The 22,796-nt window shown below is 38.7% G+C and overlaps 2 protein-coding genes across 2 annotated transcripts; one reads left to right on the top strand and one right to left on the bottom strand.

Annotated features, from left to right (window-relative positions):
• Positions 1-34: 34 nt before the first annotated feature.
• On the bottom strand, positions 35-4,964 carry LOC132113503 (kelch-like protein 13). The gene is made up of 4 exons (XM_059521298.1): positions 2,966-4,964; positions 1,857-2,796; positions 1,593-1,763; positions 35-559 (listed from the first exon to the last, which is right to left on the bottom strand). Exons 1-4 carry the CDS (start codon positions 4,764-4,766, stop codon positions 37-39), a joined length of 3,435 nt encoding a protein of 1,144 aa, XP_059377281.1. The 5' UTR covers positions 4,767-4,964; the 3' UTR covers positions 35-36.
• A 12,206-nt stretch (positions 4,965-17,170) lies between these two features.
• si:ch211-63p21.2 (FH1/FH2 domain-containing protein 1) lies at positions 17,171-22,761 on the top strand. Its single transcript, XM_059521274.1, has 9 exons — positions 17,171-17,690; positions 19,208-19,348; positions 19,455-19,637; positions 20,212-20,331; positions 20,408-20,569; positions 20,804-21,033; positions 21,523-21,733; positions 22,114-22,234; positions 22,327-22,761. The coding sequence occupies exons 1-9, from the start codon at positions 17,205-17,207 to the stop codon at positions 22,353-22,355; spliced, it is 1,683 nt and encodes a 560-aa protein (XP_059377257.1). The 5' UTR covers positions 17,171-17,204; the 3' UTR covers positions 22,356-22,761.
• The last annotated feature ends 35 nt before the right edge of the window (positions 22,762-22,796 follow it).

The following is a 22,796-nucleotide window of genomic DNA, read 5'->3' as shown; positions in this document are numbered from 1 at the left end:
CAATTCAGCAATGTATTTTATTCAGGATATCCCCTCTTATTTTCTAAGATGTGCTGGTAGTGGCAGCACACAGGCCGCTATGTGTGTGTTTGGGCCTGGTGTCACACTCATATTCTCCCAGCGCTCTGTTGCAGGATCATAGCGGTGCACTGTTTTGGTATCACTGTAGTCCTCCTGGCAGTAGCCTCCGATTACGTAGACCTTCCCCTCTAAGACTGCTGATGCTGACCCAACATGTGGCACTGGGAATGGCATAATGGCACTCCAGGAGTTGGCCACAGGGTCATAGACCTCACAGGCTAATTGATCTACCAGATGGCCATCAGCTTCACATGAAACCCCTCCAGCCACATATAAACGGTCACCTAGGGTCTCCATGCAGTGCAGAGCTCTCTCATGTGTCATTTCAGCCAGGTAAGTGGATCCTCGTTCTGGGTGGTAAAGGGTCATAGACGACAGGCATTGGTACTGACTGTTGAAGCCTCCCGATAGGAAGATTGTGCCGTTCCACACACTGGCCGCGTGACAGCATAGAGCGTGGTCTAATGGGTGGACAAAACTGAAGTAGGAAAAAGACAGCCATTAAATGAAGGACAACATCATTCACTTAGAATGGTTCTCAGTATGTATTGGGAACAGTTTGACTTGCACAATGCATTTGCAATAGTGTTGTTGAAAGTACTGACTTCTCTATCAGTTGGAACAGTAATGTAAAAAATGTCATGATACCAGCTTTTCCAGTGAGCGTTTTGAGCATTGTTCCTCAGCTGATGAGTTTTGAAGCATGGCTGCTGGTTGGAGCTGGATTAAGCTGGTAACCAGCTAAGGAACAGCTTAACCCAGCTCATGACCAGCCGACGACCAGCTTTACCCAGCTGAAATCAGCAGCCATGCTTCCAAACATACCTAACCAAAAAGCACAATAGCACATGAACACAATGGCCAATCAGAGGTGTTTAATAGTCCACTCAACGGCACTCAACGGCACTCTAAATGCTCATTAGACATGCTCTGTCAGTACATAAGACAACACTTATTTGCTATATGTTCTGTGAAGTTAAATGAGTTTGTCAAGTAGGATATCTACCCTGAATCAACATTGTTTGTTCTGCAGCAACATTCCTCTGGACCTTTCTTAGAGTAAATGCCTATGACAACTTCATGTTATGAAGGATAGACATACAGTCTGTCCAATGGCTAATGTTTATACTTTCCAGTCAGTTGTTGAGCTGACACAATACAACATATCTTATCAGAACAATTCCTGGTGACACAACTCTAGAAAATGTGCTGTGAAAATTAGACAAAGCACTGAATTGGCTTTACTGTCTTTTATCTGTCCCTTACAACATTACTTTCATTTGCCTAATCTGACAAAGGTCCATAAAAAAATAAAGTTTAAGTTAAGAGTTTGATTTAAGGTTTGGTTCTTAAACAACATTCAGACATGTGGGTAGTTTCAGGCCTGTGATTACGTTTTAGAACATGGTTCCAGGAAGAACAGCTGGTGTTGATCTAGAATCATACATGCCTTTTAGATTCATCCTGAAATTGCAAATGTATTTCTTGTGCTATTCATTTACTGTACTGACCTCCAAGAATTTGTGTTGGGGCAGTAAACCTCCACACTCTCCATATTGACTTCTGAGTCCCTCTCTCCACCAATTGCATATATTTTGCCATTCAGGACCACTAGAGTGAAGCTGCCTCTTGTCTCATGCATATCGGCCAACCTTTGCCAAAAGTTTTGGATGGGATCGTACCTGGTTGAAAGATTGAAGAGGAGGTCAATAGTGTGAGAGCACAAACCTGGACAAGGTCAGATACAGTAGATGAGTCATCATGTTAGATCTTACCTGTAGGTGCAATTCATGGTATCAGCTTTACCATAATAATGCCGTCCGCCAACTACGTAAAGCTTGCCCCTCATTATCCCCACTCCATGACTGAACCTTGGTTTCTCAGGTAAAGTTCCCAGCATTCTCCACTCTATTTTCTTCACTAATCCAACGTGGTTCTGCAAGGAATTGCTAAACCAAATATCCCTACACAGTCTACGTTTGTCAAAATTATCAGTGATCCTCTCACCCCCAACCAAGACTAGAGTCTCTTTAGGCATATAGGCCCTGAAATTTGATTGAGCATCTGAAGAATTGGAACAGAACTCCTCAAGGAGAGAATTGTATAGTCTTTTGGCACCAATTATTGGCAAAGACGTTATGGACTTGACTTCTTTGAACTCCTTAAAGGTCATGAGGGGAAACTGAATGGTTCCCATCAGCTCTCTGGCAAGTTTGAGCCGCTTTCTGGGAGAGGCTTCGATCCAACACATGACTGCTTTGAACACGGGCAACTCAGAGGGAACACAGAGAGAATCACTTTGAAGGTACTTCTTTAGTTTCTCTACATGTAGATCTTTGAACTTTGGAGTGATAGACACGTCTTGAAAGTGTCTCAAGACAAAGTCATCGGCCAGTGCAAGTAAGTCCGCCATCCCATAGGCCTCAGAGAAAGATGCTACGTCTAGGCAGCTATAAGCATCTATTTCTTGTTGCAGAAAGTTAAGGCACAGTGAAAAGGCAGTCTGGAACTGGAATTGCAGAGATGTACAGGTGAGATCAAACACACAGCCCCATCCGAGAGCAAGAGCCCCGCTGTAGGTGTAGTGCAGGAGGGCTTCAAACTTGGTGGCCCCGACTAACAGAAGAGACACCGATTCCTGTTGGCTTTCCTTCATCCCGCTGGTAAACATGCCTCTAAAGTAGTCGCTGCTGGCAGCCAGGAGTGCTCTGTGAGCTTTATAAATGTGGGACATACATCAAACTTATAATACATACTGTACATACAGTACATAAACAAGTTTTGCAAACACAGAGGGCATTAAATTAATACTAAAGCTAGAGTATAAAAGTTTAACTTCATGCATAGGAAACTCAATCTTTTGCCATATTTCCAAATTTCTTACCATGAAACACTCTTCCTTCCGCTTCAAGCTCCACGTCACATCCCATTCTCTGTGTCCACATCTGTCTGATTTGTTGTAGACTAATCTTTAAATGTTCCTCAGCAGAAATCTCTTTTCTGTCCACTTTCTTTCCTCTTGCCTCGCCCTCCTTTCTCTCTTCCTCCTCTTTGCAGAGTTCTAGAATTCTCGGAGCTTCCAGGCTGACAGCTGCAGACCAGACCCATTCTATATTGCCTTTGTTCAGCATGCCGATGTTCCCTGTATAGGCGAACTCCACCACTGCTGCCAACCCTGAACCATGAACCCTGGGACCCATATACAATGAGATATATTGCTCTTGTTTGGGTTTCTGCCTGAGTCTTGTCTGTATAAGGTAACTGACCGCAGCCAAGACAAAGGAATGAACCTGGAATTGGTATCCATCCTCTGTCAAAAGGGTCAAGTCAGTGAGGACCGAGTACAACATCATGTTCTCAAGAGCCTGGAAGACCACTCCTGGGTAAGCTGGATCAGAGTATAGCTTCTTGGGATACATGCCACAATCTTCACCTTCAGAATCTTCTGAAGAACTGCTACTTCCATCATATTCTTGATCATCTTCTTCATCCTCCTCCTGAAACTCTTGATTTATCAGTTCTTGTTCAGAGCTGGAGTCCGTCATGTGCTGTTCTTCATCTCTAAATTTTAAACCTCCAAATGTTAAGTCTTTTTCAGAACCACCAATGTCACCAGTACTGATGGAGGCAGTAGCAAAAGAGTCATTTTCATTATCTTTGTCGTATTTATCATAATCTTTATCAGTGCTTTTATAATTTTGTGCACACATGGCAATACAACTGTCACCATTTGCAGAAGTAACAGGTAAACTCCTATTATATTCTTTATTGCCATTAATGTCAACATGTTTATTATATCCACTATTGTCACTATTGACTTCATCATTATTTGTAAGTGAAGCAACTAAACCTTCACTGAATATGGACAGAACAGGTGAACTATTACTTTGTTCTTCATTGTTATTTTTGTCATCTTTTTTATCCACATCCTCTTTATCATTATTTGTGCATGCAGCAATTAAACAATAACCATTTGCAGGCATAACAGTATAACTTATACTAAATTCATTGTTGTCATGTTCATTGGTATCCTCTTCATCAATGGTTTTATCATTACCTATAGTTGAATTGACAAACCTGTCACTGTTTGCAGATGCAACAGGTGGACTTTTAATATTTGTTTCATCAGTATTTTTGCCCTCATATTTATCAGCATCATCTTCATTTCCAGCCTTTTCATTTTTTGTGCATGCATCAATTAAACCATCACTGTTTGCAGACGCAGCAGGAAAACTAACACTATTTTCTTTATCATCATGTTTATCAGCATCATCACCAGCATCAATTGTAAAAACATCCATTAAGTTATCACTGTTAGTAACAGGACAACTATTACTGGATACTGCATCAGTGTTATTGTTGTTGTCATATTTATTGACATCCTTTTCTACGCTGACTTTATCATTACACATTGCTAAAAAACTGTCACTGTTTGCCGCCATAAAAGGAAAACCAACACTACATCCTTCATCATCATCATCAAAAGTCTTCTCACTTCCCCATGCATTTACTTGCTGCTCCTTTGGATCCTCTTTTTCTGTCCACTCATCTTGCTCCCCTGGATTCTCTTCACACTCCTCTTCACTCACATCCATCCATCCAGTGTCACTGTTTGAATTTTCATCCTCTCTTGATCTCCCTGATCTTCTCCACTCTTTCTGAAGACACTGCTGATTTATTGCCATTGTGACTTCAGTTTACTCTCCTGACAGAAACTTCCTTGTGTTCAAAAACCAGGCAGGTTCTATCACATCTGTTTCCCAACTTGTTTTGAATCTCTCTGTTGATTTCAGATCTTGTACTGTAGTCTGGTATGCAAAATAGATCAATGTCTCATGAGGTCACACAAAACATAACACTATTTTTACCTCAAGCATTCAATAAGATCAAATCTCATGTCATCTAAGAATGACCTGCTGACTATAATCCATTCGTGCTATATCCATTCGAGTGTCTGGTGCTAAATAAATAAACAATTTATTCATTGCACAACTCTCTGTTTGTATGACTTGTATTTGTGTATGAAATTAAATTGTTTCAATAATAATTTGAGGATGTGCTTTATCTGATAATCTGATATCTGATGGTGTTTTCCAATCCTTTTGTCCACAACTTCTGATATTATCTGATATATATTTCTGGTTTAATTCCATAAAATTTAATTGCCAAAAAAAAAATGTTGGTCTGCCATTCCTTTTCAAATTATGTCTCTTATTTTTCAGCAACAGTTTCAATTGGTTTGGTTACTCAACAGAGTAAGCTAGGCTGTGAAAGCCATTTTGTGTCAGCTTTGAGAACATCATGTCTTCCAAACATAAAAGCACCTAATCCAACTTAAATGTTACTTTTGCTTCATTGTGCTGAAATCCACAGCACTCAGACACACAACACACAAAAAATATTGAAAGAAGTGACCTTAAGCACTGATCCAGTAGCCTTTCCACAAACTCAAAACTGTGCTGGGATAATTTTAAAAGCATGACTTCTTCACGGTCCTGCCCTTGACTCCATCTCTGGCTCAGTTCTGGGCCATAAGAAATTTTGGAGCGGGTGATGGGAGCATGTGATTCCTTGAGGCATTAGATTCTGATCGTGTCAGGAGAATCATGTTTCTCCTCCACAGCCTGGGAATGTTATTTGGGTCAAGGAGCCCAGAGAAACAAGCGATTTACAGACTTGATAATTGTTGTTGCAATATGCTTTTGTAAATCGTTTTGTCTAAGACAAAATGTTTAGAAGAATTAGGAGAAAAAGAAAACATGTATTTATTCAATACAGTGGCTAAATTAACAAAAAATAAAGCATCAACAAGTGTTGAAATTTCCCAACACCACAGCAGTGATGACTTTATGAACTACTTTACTTCTAAAATCGATACTATTAGAGATAAAATTGCAACCATTCAGCCGTCAGCTACAGTATCACATCAGACAGTGCACTATAGATCCCCTGAGGAACAGTTCCACTCATTCTCTACTATAGGAGAGGAAGAATTGTATAAACTTGTTAAATCATCTAAACCAACAACATGTATGTTAGACCCTATACCATCTAAGCTCCTGAAAGAGGTGCTTCCAGAAGTCATAGATCCTCTTCTGACTATTATTAATTCCTCATTGTCATTAGGACATGTCCCCAAAACCTTCAAACTGGCTGTTATTAAGCCTCTCATCAAAAAACCACAGCTTGACCCCAAAGAACTATTTAATTATAGACCAATCTCGAATCTCCCTTTTCTGTCCAAGATACTAGAAAAGGTAGTATACTCACAATTATATTCCTTCTTAGAGAAAAATGGTATATGTGAGGATTTCCAGTCAGGATTTAGACCGTATCATAGTACTGAGACTGCTCTCCTTAGAGTTACAAATGATCTGCTCTTATCATCTGATCGTGGGTGTATCTCTCTATTAGTTCTATTGGATTTTATCGCTGCGTTCAATACTATTGGCCACAACATTCTTTTGCTTAGACTAGAACACTTTGTTGGCATCAGTGGAAGTGCATTAGCATGGTTTAATAAATTGTACTTATCTGACCACCATCAATTTGTAGCAGTGAATGAAGATGTATCATATCGATCACAAGTGCAGTATGGAGTACCTCAAGGCTCAGTACTAGGGCCATTACTCTTCACGCTTTACATGTTACCCTTGGGAGATATCACCAGGAAACATGGTGTTAGCTTTCACTGTTATGCTGATGATACTCAGCTCTTTGCGGCCCGGCGAAACATACCAATTTCAAAAACTAACAGAATGCATAGTCGATATAAAAAAACCTTCATGACAAGTAATTTCTTACTGCTAAGTTCTGAAAAAAAAAACAGAAGTGTTAACTATAGTACCATCTGCATTAATGACACACTATTTTCCTAATTAATGCTGTACAGTTACTTTGACACAATCTGTATAGTTAAAAACACTATGTATAGTAAGGTGACTTGACAAAATGATCTGGTTCTTTTTCAATTTGTTGTCAGTTCTGTTACTTACTATTTAAATATTCACAAACATTGTCATTTTGAGATCTTATAAGGAAGTTAAAGTATTTTAACTGTTATAATATAGCCTGTCTATATTCTTCTACATGCAAATATAGCCCGGCTCATGTGTACAGTAGGCTTGTCTGTGTCTTTTGTCTGTCCATTTTGGGAAGCGTGAATGCGCGAGACAGCAGATGGAAAACTGCTGCGCATTAAGAGCTACAAACAGAGGAGCAAATGTCACTGGTGGCCTTGGACTGGAAACCTGCCGGAGATGCCAAGAGGCCACAGAGAGAGAGACAGAGAGAACATGCTCATGCAAAGACTCTATCAATGCATGAATCATTAATGCATTAACACTCAAAAAGTATTTGGATATTGGAAGCACACTTAAACTTCACCTAGATGGTAAATGGCATCTATTGAAGAGATTTAGAAGTATTTAAAGGATTAATTAATTTATTTAATTATTTATTAGTATTATTTTTTTATTATTATTCTTATTATTTTGATTCATCAAGCTCATAACGACTGTGACTATGTGCTGAAATCAACCAGTACGTAAATAAATATTATATAAATAAACATTTATATAAGATTTTATCAAGGGAAAATACAAATTATTGGCTATATATTATTTTAATGACAATGCAAAAAATGTCAGTTTCGTTTTCTCATAAGCAAGATATAATTTCTTGTTTATTTCAGTTTTATGTTGAACTACGACATGCAAAATTATTAAATAATTGTTGTTGTTTTTTTTAGAGACAATGAGACACAAGACTTTTTCTGTCAAACTATAATTTTAATTATCTTCAAATCTAGACAGATTCAGTTTACAACTTTACAGTCTCCTTTTACAATATCATTTTCACCGGGGAAAAAAAATACATCGAATAAAAAGGAAAAGAAGCATTAAGCAAATATGAATAAATGTGAAATCTAAAATAGGCTGGAACGAGGAACAGATGCAGAATGTTAGCTGATTGTTTTTGCGGTTAAAATCACTCATAAACATGCAGCTGATAAATTAGGTAAATTGTGAATGTTCACACTCGGCTAATGAACTAATGATGATGGATTACAGGAAACATTTGTCTGCACTCATCTGACCTGAGTCACGCTTGTGCTTCTGTCAGTGAATATTGCGTCTGGAGACTGTTCAAATGAGTCACTGACTGAAATACTGCAGTCGTCTTTACAGTGAGCCAGTGTGAGACAAACAACAGCCCTTTCCACAGAGAACAAATCCATGAGCGACACAATGAAGAGTCAGGAACAGATGAAAGACGGCACAAGCAAGAGCAAAGAAAACTCTCACGAGCCTATTTACACCAAAACGAGTTTGTAAAAAGATTGACGCCTGCATAGATTCAGCCCACATGTGGCAGTGGGCCTTTGGCCCCGATGTGCTTCTCTCCCACACACACACACACAGCATGAAGACTTAGATAACAGCTCTATTTCTGATGACTCTGAGAGGTTCAACAGACAAGAGGAGCGATTCACTTCATGATGATGTGGTTCTGAGCTGTTTTTACTGATGTTCAATCAACATAAAAGCCACTTTCCTCATGTTCCTCGTCTTATTGTCCATGCTTTTAATCTTTCATCGCATTTTCTTCATCCCTGAAATGACTTTCTTTTACACTTGACATCAAGGCTGTCGAATAGTTATTCAACTGCTTTCTGAAATCTTTAACCAGCTTTAAATGACTTCACAATGAACTAAAGGTCATAGCAACAATAGCAGATGAGGGTGAACATGACCTTCTTCATTCCAGGTCAAAAAACCTCTTCAAACTCACTAAACTCCCACTTTACACCCTCGCATCAAACTCTGATGAATGAAATCAAGTCCTGCTTTGAGGAGTAAAACAGATTGAGAATGCATTTCACGTTAACTTTAAAAACTGCAAAAAGAAATGCATTTATATTGAAATCTGATTAATCATAAAACAACGATGTTTCAAGTAGCATGAGCAGGGGTGTTAAATAACTTAATTATACTTCAATAATATACTTAAGTATCAATTTGGGAATACGTTCCTTGCTTGAGTGAGTTTGAAACTGCAACTCTTACTCTAAAAAAGGGAGAAACTGCTCCGCATTTCAAAGAAACAAGTACATTATTATTTAAATATTTCCTATTTTACAAAAATATAAGCCTATAGTGTTTTTATCTTGCTTAGCAGCTAAGCTCTCGTGCTTTTTTTATGAACAGCCAATGACATCCATTTCAATGTGAAATGTAACTGAACACAACTGCAGTCATTTGTCCTTGTGAAGAGAAGCCTTAGTTAATATATATAACTTTGTTAAACACGGTTAAATGTGGAAACATCTTTATGACACAGTATTCCCTCACATAAGTACAGTATAGTGTAATTTTACACCCCTGATCACCTTGTGCATCCAAATGTGCTGTTTTGTCAATAAACTAAATGTCTTTGGTGTCCAACAGCTACAGGAGCCCATTTACACCACATAAGATAATGTCATAATTATGACATAAAAAGTTACAATTATGCCATACTAAGCCATAATTTTGAAAGAAATAACGACTTCCTTTATCTCATAATTTTTGACTTATTACGATTTTTGTTATTTGTTTGACTTATCTCATAAATGTGAGCTAGTATATCATAATTTTGACCTTTATCTCATAATGACTTAGTATGTCATAATGATTTCTGTAATCTTGTAATTTGTAATGACTTCCATAATTGAAACTTTTTTGTTTCATGAGATGATTTTTATATTTATCTCATAATTGACTTAATATGTCACAGTTTCTTTTTATCTCATAATGAATTAGCAAAGCTTTTTTCTTCATTTGGTTTCTATAGATGACACTGTATAAAAGGGTCTTTTACACTGTACAGTAAACATAGACACAACTAAAAGAAATGAATCGATTTATACTGTAAAGAGGGTTAAGCAGTGATGTTTAAGGCAAAGTCAAGTATCTGTGAGCGGTAGGAGGACAGACACGAGAACGATGATAATGGACACGGAGAGAGGGACGATGAGCAGATAACAGGACACAGGGAGAGAAAGAGGGATGGGGAACAGTGTCAGGGGCCATTGTCCACCGTTGGGTTTGTGGTCCGAGACAGTCTCTCGCGCTGCACAGCGACAGATTACCAGCGGCCGCACCTGAGAAACACTCTCCTTCAAGACAGAAACCATCAAACACAGAGGGATCTATTGGTTCAATATACTGGTTTAACTAGACATGTGCCCTTTAGACAATATATATATATAATATTGTATTAGTTTATCTGGTCAGATGTCATGAGGTGACAGGATTCACCTCCAGGATGGTCCTGTTATGTGTGCGATGAGGACTGAGTCGTAGACTCCAGCGGTGCGTCCTGTGGCTCCGCCCACCATCGTCTTCGCTCTCCGTTGTGTCCTGCCGCGTGATTCGCTGACGCTTTCTCTTCCGGGAGCTGATTCGCTGGAGGGAGCCCACAATCTGGAGCCTGAACGTATCACAAAGCAGAAAGAAGCTGAAGAAGTGGATGCGGTGTGGTGCATGTGTGTGTGTGTGTGTCAGTCACACACCTGCTGTCCGTGTCCTCGATGTCTGCATCTGCATCGCTGTCTCCCTGAAGATGAGGCTGGACGCACTCCTCCTGAAACATGAGTCACACGTATAAACACACACACACACTCATACATCCAGAGACGTGCGCCCACCTCTGTGCCGTATATAAATGTATTATATACATTTTAAATATTTTAAAAGTTTACAGTCAGTAGTAGCTTTCTCTATTTTTCTATTCTACTTGTTTTATTTTTATTGTGTGTATAAGTCTGCATAGACTTGTCATAAAATGTATGTTTATTTATATCTTTGATCTTTTGTCTATTGTCATCATTTGTAAGTCACTTGGAATAAAAGCCACTTTATAGGCTGCATTTATTTGAAAATACAGTAAAAACTGTAAAATTGTCAAATATTTTTTAGATTTTTAAATAATAATTTCATATGTGAATTTATTATAAAATGCAATTCATTTCTGTGTTCAAAACTATGTATTTTCAGCATCACTACTCCAGTCTTCAGTGTCACATGATCAGTGTTGGGAAGGTTACTTTGGAAATGTAATAGGTTACAGATTACAAGTTACCCTGTTAAAATGTAATAGTAGTGTAACTTTTTCAATTACTTTATTAAAGTAATGTAACTAATTACTTTTGAGTACTTTTTGATTACTTTTCTAAATTTGTGAAAATTAAAGAATAATAAATAAAAGCATATACATCAACTTAAATACAGTTATCTAATAAGCATGTGACGTATTCTGTGTAATAAACTCCTGAAACATTGGTGTTTTTTTGAAACTGCTGTCTCTTTGTATATGATGATAGTTTTCTCAAAATAAGTAAAATGCACATGAAGTGACACAGAGCAGTTCTAGAAATGATGTTTATGTGCTCGTGTACTCCTATATTGAGGCGGCAGAGGTTGAAAACACTGCGAGCTTCAGTAGGCCTATGTGTAGTAAATGAAACCATGTCTTTGTCATTAATTTACAGGAGGGGCGGACTGGGAAAAAAATTCAGACTGGAAAATTCAAACTCATACAAACAAATTCATGGACAAAACTATTTTTTGTATGGACCTGACATAAAAAAGGTTTAAATCTTTAATTTGGGGACATGCAATAATTAAAAGTTCTCTCCTGAACTGCACCTTCACTTCCATTTTTCTCTTCAGTCTCTTTATTTTGCCCTGTTATCCATCTCTCTCGTGACTTTAATACTCAAGATTGAACAAAACTATACTTTACAATACAATACTCTACAATACTACAATATCTTTATAGAAAAATCCTAATACTGTACACGAGCCATGTTTTTCCCTTACAAAAAATTACCATGCTTTTATTAGCCTATATAAAAGTAAAATAATAAAATTTTTTTTGCAAATGGATTTGTATTTATTTTTAAATAAATACATTTGTAAAATAATTTTACATTTTTGGTTATCACAATTAAACAATAGTAACCATTTTCTCTGGATTTATAGTTAAATATTATAATGTTAATTTTCGTAAGGGTTGTGTTGTTGTCTGTCGTAGCTCCACCTAAACCTATAAAAAGAAATCGGAATTTTTTTTCAGCTAAATTACTACTGTTACATTACAACTGATAATAATGATGTCCTTTATATAGTATTTTGAGTGATGACTGTTGAGCAACGTGCTGCTGCTTGATTAAATAAATAAAAAAACAAAGACAAAAAAGCGTCTTTACAGATGAAACTGACCTGAAACCCTGAACAGGAGTTCTGCTTCTCTGCTCCAGCAGTCCTCTCTCTCTCTCTCGCATTGATTACTCTGAGTCTGATCCAAACCGTTTGGCGGAGGCGCGGAGAGCGCGCGAGTCATGACTAACAATTCATGACTTGTTAGAGATTTAATTATCGAATGGCGGATTCGCAAATGATCACTTTAGTACATTCGGCAGGCAATTATACAATAATGATATTAAATAGTGGGGCAAAATCGGCTGCCAGGCCACCAATTGTCCCGGTTCTCCCGGTGTCCAGTCCGCGCCTGATTTCCACAGACACGCAGAATTGCATTTTTGGGGCTTTATATTCACAGACACTAGTCGATGTCATGTTTTGATTCAAGTTTTTGATTTAGTCATCCAAAATGTGGGATATTCCGTCCGCATTAGGCATTTCGTTTTATGACTGGATTCTACGAAACAGACAGTGTTTCCGCATCCCGGAAATTATTAGGGCGGTATGTCTCAGAATAGTCAGTGCAATTTGGGAAAGAAATCAGTTAAATCTGTATGTGGATGTGTGTAAATATTCAAATGTAATCCCCTTTGTAATCGTAAAAAAATTCATAAGTAACTGTAATTTAATTACTCATTTTTTCTTAGTAACTGTAACTAATTACAGTTACAATAATTTTGTAATTAAATTACGTAACGCCGTTACATGTAACTAGTTACTCCCCAACACTGCACATGATCTTCAGAAATCATCCGAATGTGCTGATTTGCTGCTTAACAATTTATTATTATTTTATTTTTTATTTTTCAGGATTCTTCAATGTTCAGAAACTAAAAAAAAAACAGCATTTATTTACAATATAAATCTTTAGTAACATTAAAAATACCTATACTGTCACTTTTGATCAATGTAATGCATCAGTGATGAATAACAGTATTAATATATTTATAGCCTATATATAAATGTTACTGATCCCAAATTTGGAATACAATCATATACATATCTGCACCATAAAGACTCACGTCCTGTGAGGTGCTGAAGGGGGTATGTTCACACAAACACACTCCAGTGGTCCGTCCACAAGCCCCCCTGTCCTGCAGAGAGAGGAGAACATGTGCAGCTTCAGTAATGACACTCATACCTTCAATAACAGCTTCATACCTGACAGTCATCGTCCGAGTGCTCTGAGAACAGGCCGTTAAAGTCGGAGTGTTTTCTTCTGATCACCTCCATCTCTCCCTGACTACCTCACACCTCCACCTACACGAGGAGAGGGATGAATAAAGACTTACACACGCAGAACCAGCGGGAAACCAGGCTGAGTCAAACAACAATCAAGTGCAAGTTGAGCTTTATTGTCTGTCAGACTTATAAAACAGACATTAAAATAACAATTGTGAAGCACTGCACTGACAGTGATGACGTGACAAGTACAAAGTGGTTGCATCACTTCAAAGTGTGTGTATGTATATATATATATATATATATATATAGGCCTATGTGTGTGTGTGGGTGTGTGCGTGCGTGCGTGCGTGCGTGTGTGTGTATACAAATAAATGCGTGATTCACTTCCAAAACTGCAATTGACAAGTGATACAAGCACGGTACAAAAAAATATGGCATGTCATGCGCAAATTTTCAATGCATACTTTTACAATTCCTTTCCAATTGCATATATATATATTACGGTTCTCCTTTTCTTCTACAAGGAAAGAAAGCGCTGATGATCTCGGCTCAGTCCCACGCGCATCTGCCCCGCGCGCTCATTGCGTAATAGAGTCGCACGTATTTTTTTCTCTCGAAGCGCGCGGATATTTCGCACGCATTTTTATTTCGGAGGAGGAGCTCGGTGTCCCGTGAACGCTTGGCATAGTTTCGGTGTCGCTCGCTCCTAGAATAATAACGGTGCAGTCCGCGGGAGCGCGCCTGGCATAGGTAACCTTCCAGAGCGTGCGCGCTCCCGCGGCGGGACGTATGGCGTTTCAAAGGACCAATCGAATGTAGTCTGGAGGATGACATCTTCAGCTCCATCATTGGAAATAGAAGGCTCAGATCCGTAAAACATAATGATTTTAAGTAATACATAATGAGTATTATATGTGAGTGTGAAATATTTGTTTATATTGTATTATTACATGTACAATGTTGGAAATAAAGAAAAAAAAAAAGTCTTACAAGAGACGTCAAAGAATGTGTCCTCCTAACCATCTTTTGGAAAGATTTAAGCTTAATATTTCATATAAGCCACCTGTGAATTCTGTTTTACAAAATATATATTTTTTTCTTTTTGTATTTAACATTATTTTGGAAGGATTTAGATTTTTTTACAGAAAAGTGGAGTGTATGATAGAATTTTGTATATTTGATTTACTTTGTTTTATACAGAAAACAAACATTTGAATGGTAAAGAACAGCATTTATGCAATTTCCCTAGCAAAATAAACATATTTAAGAAGAAGTGGTCTCAATGTAGTCCAAGTGTTTCACATTTAATTAATTACTTTAAATTAAATGTAAATCTCTTGAAAAAAAAATGAAAAAAGAAAACACTGAAGGCACAAACATTTTCTCTCTCTCTCTCTCTCTTTCTGGCATTTAATGATAATTCGATCATATGTGTAATTCTTCTTGTTGTTCTGCCATTGAATAATTAAATCATAAAACAGGTTGAGAGCAGTGTTAACATGAATTATAATATTTCTAAAAGCCCCTTCAAATTATCCAAATGTCATCAACAAGCTCTTCTCGCTTGGATTATTTGTTACTCACAACTCTCTCCTCCCAATTCCTTCATTTGGACTTACTTACGGACAATTCATGTCTATTCACACTTTCCCCGTACAGTTTAGGGAAGTGAACACTTCGTCAGCTTGTCAAGAGTCATATTTGTTATGATTCTCCATCTGTGACAAACCCAAAATCTATTTTAGAAGGTGTTGAGCTAACTGAGAAAAATGCAATAACAAACGTTTATGTAATATTTTCCATTATTTTTACCCAGTAATTGAGAATATTGACTATTGGATCTGTATCATAATTTGTAACTTATCCTATTGGGATCAACCAAGAATCATGTAAGAATCAACAGGAGTTTAATGAATATAAAAGAGCCTCACTGAAAATAGGAATTAGGATTCCTTTAAGAAGAGAGAGAGAGAGAGAGAGAGAGAGAGAGAGAGAGAGAGAAACCCATGTTTAAAACTAGTTGACTGGTTTGTTGAAGGCACTGCTGGAGTCCTTCATAATGAACAGCGTCTCGCTGATTTTAATCAGTGGTCATTCCCGTCTGACTGAAGTCTGGGATTGCCTTCTAGAGCTAATTAAACGTCATTAAACACTATTATGGACAACATCCAGCCTGTGATACCAATCAGTGTGTTACAAACAAACACAAACAGCTTCTGGAGACAGAGCCTCATGAGACGTAATTAGTTCAACAGCCCAGCGATTAACAGAAGAAATCCCCAGAAAGGATGTATTGTGCCATTCAGTGATCGTTTATATTATAATTATTATTTATCAACTGTTACAGTGTTTATTAATATTTTGAATGAGGTTATGTTTTATATGTTTGGTTTTCATTTATTAGTTTTAGTGATTTTGTTATTTGCTATTGTCATTTTTATATATGTTTCAGTTTAGCTTTCATTTTATTTCTGGTTGCAGATAAAACATCTTATTTTCACTATGTCAATCCAAATGGTTGTTGGAAAGTCACTGAATCTACTAAACAAACAAATACATAAAAGAGCCATGTTGTCTCAAAAATAGCATGAAATCAAACTGCAAAGACTTATGGGTGTGTTTACAAGAGCTGAACTGGAGAAGTGCTATGCATTAGTTTGACACAACCATGTTCAGTTCCTAAAGCTGCTGAAGAGTTGAGCTCTTCAGTGCTTTTAGTTCATTTAGTTGACTTTTAGGAAAACGCTTCATATTTTTGCAGATAGCAAGCAACTTCCAGTGTGCATCTGTGGGATACTTCCAGCAGTTTACAGTCCAGCAGATGAACATGCACACGATTTAAAGAATCATGTAACTGAACTTTAATACTTAGAGGATTGTTTCGATCCTTGAGCATCATGCATGAGCAACCGTTATAGTGTTAGACTGTGTGATCAAAAACCATATGCAATCCCAGTCCCAGTGCGATCTGACTCTCAATGGAATAAAGAGGGATGCCGTTATAACCTGGGAAAGCACGGGAGAGTCTGAAAGAGAGCGCAAGGGTGGAGACAGAGAGATAGTGAAGCTGTGGGGACAGAAGCAGTGATATAAACAGGAGATAAGGAAATTAAGGGAAAGGGCGCAGCTCAAATAAACGCCCAAGTCTGTCTAAGACCCCTCATAACGTCTGGGACGCAGACCGAGAGTCACGTCTCTCTAAGGACTCACAGCATTTGGCTTCTTCATTCACTGGACAGCTTCTGAAATACTGCAGCATCGGCTCTGAAGGATGCAAACCTCAACCGAGAACATCTGACATCCTCTGGTGCTCTTCATACGTAGACAAGCTCTTCAGTGTGAGCCATCATCACACAGACGCTGTAGAAGTTCAACTCAATCTTACACCTAAAGCTGCAGAGGAGATTCTCAGAGGAGCGGCACCATTAGAAAAACCACCGTATTCTTCTGCCAGTCTTGATAGTCCTGTGAATGCATGCTTTTTGGTCATTTTCTGGACATCTTGCTACAGCAAAGCGGTGGAGGAGTTGCATGTTCTTCATGATGCAACTACGAGTGGACACTGATCGTTTTTATTGAGGCAAACCATTTCTGTTAAACTCTGAAGTACATTCAGACTGGATATTTGCTGCTTATGTTTATTTGGAGAAGAGAAAGAGCAAGGTTCACCACGCAAGCATCTTTTTGCACATGCATTTACTTTCCTCAAGTGCCTCAAGAGTAAATCTCCAAGAATATCCAATGAAAGAATCCGAATCTTCTCTTTTCGACACCTCCTGGTCCTCCCTTGTAAAGCGCGCCCCTCTGCTCCGCCTCAACGCCCTTGACTTCTCCGACCTGTGGGATGATGAGGATCTGGAGCTGGACAGCACTGATGAAGACTCCTCCCAAACATCGGCCAATCAGACTGCAGCCACACCCATCGCCCCTCCCCCTCCCCCGTTGGCCCCGCCCCTCTCTGTAGCAAGCGAGTCTCCGTCAGGTTGTCGTACTCTGAGGCTCCACTGGAGCGCGCTGCTGAGTCTGCCGCCTCTGCCGAGAGTGGGCCGCTTCGGGCTTCAGTCCATCTGGGCCGGTCTGGAACCAGTTCAGCTAGACACCAACAGACTGGAATACCTGTTTGAGAGCAAACGCACCAGCAGCAGCGCCCTCTGCAGTCTGATGGGGGCACGACAGGTGAGACTTCAATGGACCACATGAACATCACTGCCCCAATACTTTTATATGTCTTATATACTTATGTTATACTTATGTCACGCTGTCTGGTCTGTGTTTCCCTGAGTCTCCACTAGTGGTCTCACTTCCCCATAGGCACCTCACCGCAGGCACTACAATTCCCACAAAGCCTTGTCCCTTCATCACAGTAATTGCACTCCTGTTAATTGCACTCAGGTGTCTTCACTTGTAATGTCATTATCCTCCCTATATTAACCGGTCTTTTTCTGTTTGTCTGCATGGTGTCCTTTCTTTCCGTCACCCAGTTTCCTCGCCTTCCGAGTACCTGTTCCCGTTCCTGTTCCTATTCCTGTTTATTTGTTTGTTTGGATGGATTTTTGGTTTTATACCCTGCTTGTTGATTTCGTATTTGGATTACCCATTAAAACCCCTCACTGCGATTGGATCTCTCGTCTCCTGCGTTTCCCTGGGTCTCCGATCGTAACAACTTATGACTTCAAAAATTGGGATCATTAGATAAAAAAAAAATCAAAGCTATGACAAAATCATAATTATAAAATAGAAAAGTAAAAAATAATACTTTAAAAGTTAAGATTTTAAAACTCTAAATTATGACATACCACGAGATGAAAAGTCATAATAAAAAAGTCAACATTACGAATTTAAAATTATGACATAGTTGTAAATAGGAGATGAAAAGTCAGAACTCTGAGCAGAGGCGGACTGTAAAAGTACTTTTGAAGTGTCAGTAATGTATTAGAGTGTTTTACTTTAGAAAACTTTAATTCAAACCATAACATTGTACTTTTTTACTGCACTGCGTTTCATATTAAATATCATTTAATTGGCTACTTAATTGCATTAGAAATATATTACTTTCTTACTTGTACTCAAGTAAAAGCAATTCAAGAAAGTACTACATATTTTGTATGTTCTCAAGTATTAAAAGTAAAACAACAACAACAACAACTTTAATTTCTGAAATGAAGTGCAGTAAAAAGTATGACATATGCTTTGGAATGTAGTGAAGTAAAGTTTTCCAAAGAAAAACACTCAGATACAGATACTTTTAAAATTTACTTGAGTAAAGTAAAAATACTTCACTACTGTCCATCTCTACTACGACTTTAAAAGTCGAAATTATGACAAAATCATAATTATGAGATCAAAAGTCAAAATTGTACTTTATTGATTCATGTCTCCTTTATTTGACCAGGATAGTCCTATTTGAGATAACATCTATACTCCCAGGGAGTCCTGGCCAAAATTATGACAGGAAGAGTGAATTATGAGAAATTATGACTTCTCATAATTTTGATTACGTATGTCATAATTTAGACTTTAACGTCAGAACTGCTACTTATGACACGATTATGACATTTAAAGTAAAAAAAAATAAAATAAAATGGACCGTACGTGGCTGAAATGGACGTTTATAAAACAGTATACTTTATAAACCAGGAAACAAGCAAGCAGCTCTGACATATATAAAGGTTTCCATGTGTCTCTCTGTGCAGAAGCAGCCGTGTGTGTCTGTTCTGTGTGTGAAGCGCAGTAACATCATCACTATCGCTCTGAGCAGTCTGCCGCCGGCTCACCTGCTTCCTCCTGCCATATACAGCATGGACAACACTGTACTGGACAGAGAAGACCTCCAGGTGAGCTGTTCAATCTGCACACGCATGACTACAGCCCTTCACTAACACATGTGACAGCAACAGTGAGCGGAAAGCATGAGTGTTGACTGATGTTATCGTGGCTCAGAGGTTACAGATGCTGGTTCCCACCGAAGAGGAGCTGAATCTGATCAAGGAGGCGAAGGCTCGGGCCCCGCGCTCACCTCTGGGCCCCGCAGAGCAGTGTCTCCTGATCTTGGGCAGCGTTCCTCATCTGAGCGCCAGACTGCAGCTCTGGGCCTTCTCTCTGGACCACGACACACTGGAGAGAGTGAGAGAGAGAGAGAGTGCACACTCACAGCAATGCTCAAACTGATACCCTATAGTAACACACTTCAGAGCTATTCTATAGCAGATTAACATAGCAAACGTAACATTAGTCTCCTAACTTTTGACAACTGAAAATAAAAATATACAGATCATTCAGTCAAAATTACGGATAAGGATTATTTGGAGTGCCATCTTGTTATTTGAAATGATTTGTTGCAGTTTTTTTTTGTAGAACTTCCCCAAACTGTGTTGTTTATTGAAACTTTCTAGCCATTTCTGATAATCGTTTCAAAGTTAATCCAACACTATTTTTTATTATTACTATAATTTTTTTCATTGTGGCAAATTCTTATCTCATTGACAGTGGGGTTTTCCATTAAAATCACATTAAACAAATCACCATTCTCATGAACTCAATTGAACGACTCAAATCCGTCCTGGAAAACATTATTTGAATAAAATCATCAGCTAAGATAAAGGAGTGACCTGATGGCGAGTGAACTGAGCTGCTGTTTTCTGTCACATCGGGTCATTTGAAGTGTTTGTTTTTGAGCTCTGCCTTCGCATCCCAACAGGAAATCGCTGAGCCGCTCTTCCATCTGAAGCTTGCCATGGAGCAGCTGGCGGCCAATCAGACGTTTCGCTGCATACTTGCGACTGTGCTGGCCGTGGGTAACTTTCTGAACGGCTGTAAGGTGAGGATGAGCGTGTGAAGATGTGTGCGGTCACACACCCGTCCCACATGATGCATGATGGTGTGTGTCTTCACAGGCGAAGGGCTTTGAGTTGAGTTACCTGGGCAAACTCTCTCAGGTGAGAGACACGCACGGCCACCAGCCTCTGCTTCATCACGTTTGTGCGTTACTGCTCCAGCTTTACCCACAATCCTCTGATCTTTACTCCGACATCACTGCGGTCACTAAAGCCAGCAAGGTATGAGACTATGTGTTTGGTACTTTTGTGCAAAACCCACATGAAAAAATACAACACTCTCAGAAAAACAGTCATCGGTGTGTGGTAATCTCAGCCTCAGATGTCCAGATGTTGGGATGATGTCCAGTTGATCTGTAGCATGTTTTTAATTTGAACACGTCTGACTGCGTCTCCTTGTCTTGTCTTTATCCCTCTCTTCCTGTCTCTGATAAACATTCACACACTGGCGGCTAGTGTGACTACACACAAGTGCAGATGAATCTCTCGCAGCTCGAATCGCTTTGCAAAGCATCCTGGGATCAACTCCGACTACTTGAGAAGGATGGGAAGAAGAAGAAAGGTGGAGGAAGGAAAGAGGAAGGTGGAGAAGAGGCAGCGCTCCATCAGAGGCTTACACAGTTTCTGAAGGACTGTGAGGAGAGACTGAAGGTGCTCCGAGCCGTTCACCGCAGAGTCATCAACAGGTAAAATCAGTGGGTTCCCAGACAGCAAGCAGTTTCGACCCAGAACCATCTCACATCTGGCCTGCATGGATTTCACACGGGCCAGATGTGGGCCGGATCTGGGCCAACACTATGTTGCAGTCTGGGTTAATAACACAAAATACCAAAACAGGCAATCGCCGATAGCTAAATCATCATTTAGCCAAATCTGTTTGTAAAAACCTCTTGACAGAAAGCCTATAGAGAAAGGCCTTCTAGATATAAAAAAACAACAACAAAGCAAACTGAAGTCTACAAAACTAATTTAAAGCAGTTAAGTAAACTTTACATCAATACACTTTTATGATCATGAAACATTGAATCAAGTTCCTTAAAATTCTTGAGTGGTTATAGTTAATTTATTTAATACTATTTCATCTGACCACACTTGCAGTTACCAATAAGTGTAACACTTAACATATCAAATGTCATGAAATGTGCTCAATTTGTTTTCTTCATCCTTGCGTTTAGATTCCACTCGTTCCTGCTCTTCCTGGGTTATTCGCGCAGCATGGTGAGAGAAACGAGTGCGGAGGTGTTTTGTAAGACCGTCAGTGACTTCGCTCTGGAGTACAGAGCCACTCGCAGTGCTGTGCTTCAACAGAGGGAGAGAGAGAAGGAGAAGAAGAACGGCCAAAACACACCGAAACTCAGACCCAGACTCCAACAAAGCCCAGCTCATGTACGTCACAGGCACTGCTCACAAAACTCTTTTTATTTACACCCTAGCTTCATTTATTTAAAAGTTTATGCGTATTTGATCACACTTTCTTTTAAGGTCCAATTCTCACTATAAACCAAATTAACTAGGAGTTCTGCCTCAATAAACTCCCAATTTGCTGCTTATTAATTGTTAGTAAGGTAGATGTTTAGGCATTGAGTAGGCTATTAAAATAATACTTTATCCACCAAATGTACAAGTTCTAAACCGAAAAGTATTTACATTTTGGAGAAAGCAAAGAGAACCAAATATAGCCTACCATTTACAGCACATTTTCACCAAATTTGTCCATTTTAATTAAGAAGGTAGACGTAATGATGGGTTGCTTTCTTTCACCGCAGGAGAATCAGGAGCAGGTGAAACTTGAAGAGGTTTTGAAGACTCCTGAATCACCATCGACGTCATCTTTCCACTTTGACTTCACTCTTCAACGACAACGCAGCAAGACGAGCGACAAGAAAGGTATAGCCTCTTCTAATTGTTACTAAATCCTTTGGTTGTGTTCAAATAAAAATGGAAAATATTCACAAATATCAATGATTGATTTGTTGCAGGTTGTCCCTCCCGAAAGCTGAAGTGGTGATCTCCAGTCTTTATCTCAGCAAAGAGTGTAGCTCATTGTTGACACGTTAGCTTGTTAACTTTGATTATGGAAGCAAAACTTGAAATAACATCTTTTTTTTCAACTTTTTAAAGAATTGTTGGTAAGTTAGCAGCTGTCACAAATATTGGTAATTTTTAGGTTTTGAGTCAAAAGCAGAGATTTTGCATGCTAAATTGTTGCTGTTCATGTATTGTTTTGTTTCATTATTTTAATGCTTAATGTTTGCTGAAAAAAACTTTTAAGTTTCCAGTGTGACAACTTACCCCCTATTTTGTGACCACATCCCAATGCTTGACTTGCTTACTTATTGTTTTTTATTACATTAACGGTACCGTTGTATAAACTACAATAAACTGTCAACAGTTTAGCATTCTTCTTGCCATAATTTCCTGTAGTGATTTAGAATTTCAAATAAATTAT

Source organism: Carassius carassius, chromosome 3 (genome assembly GCF_963082965.1).
Source record: "Carassius carassius chromosome 3, fCarCar2.1, whole genome shotgun sequence".
Taxonomy (NCBI): Eukaryota; Metazoa; Chordata; class Actinopteri; order Cypriniformes; family Cyprinidae; genus Carassius; species Carassius carassius.
The sequence above is the reverse complement of the archived record's forward strand: the minus strand, read 5'-3'. Positions and strand labels throughout refer to the sequence as shown.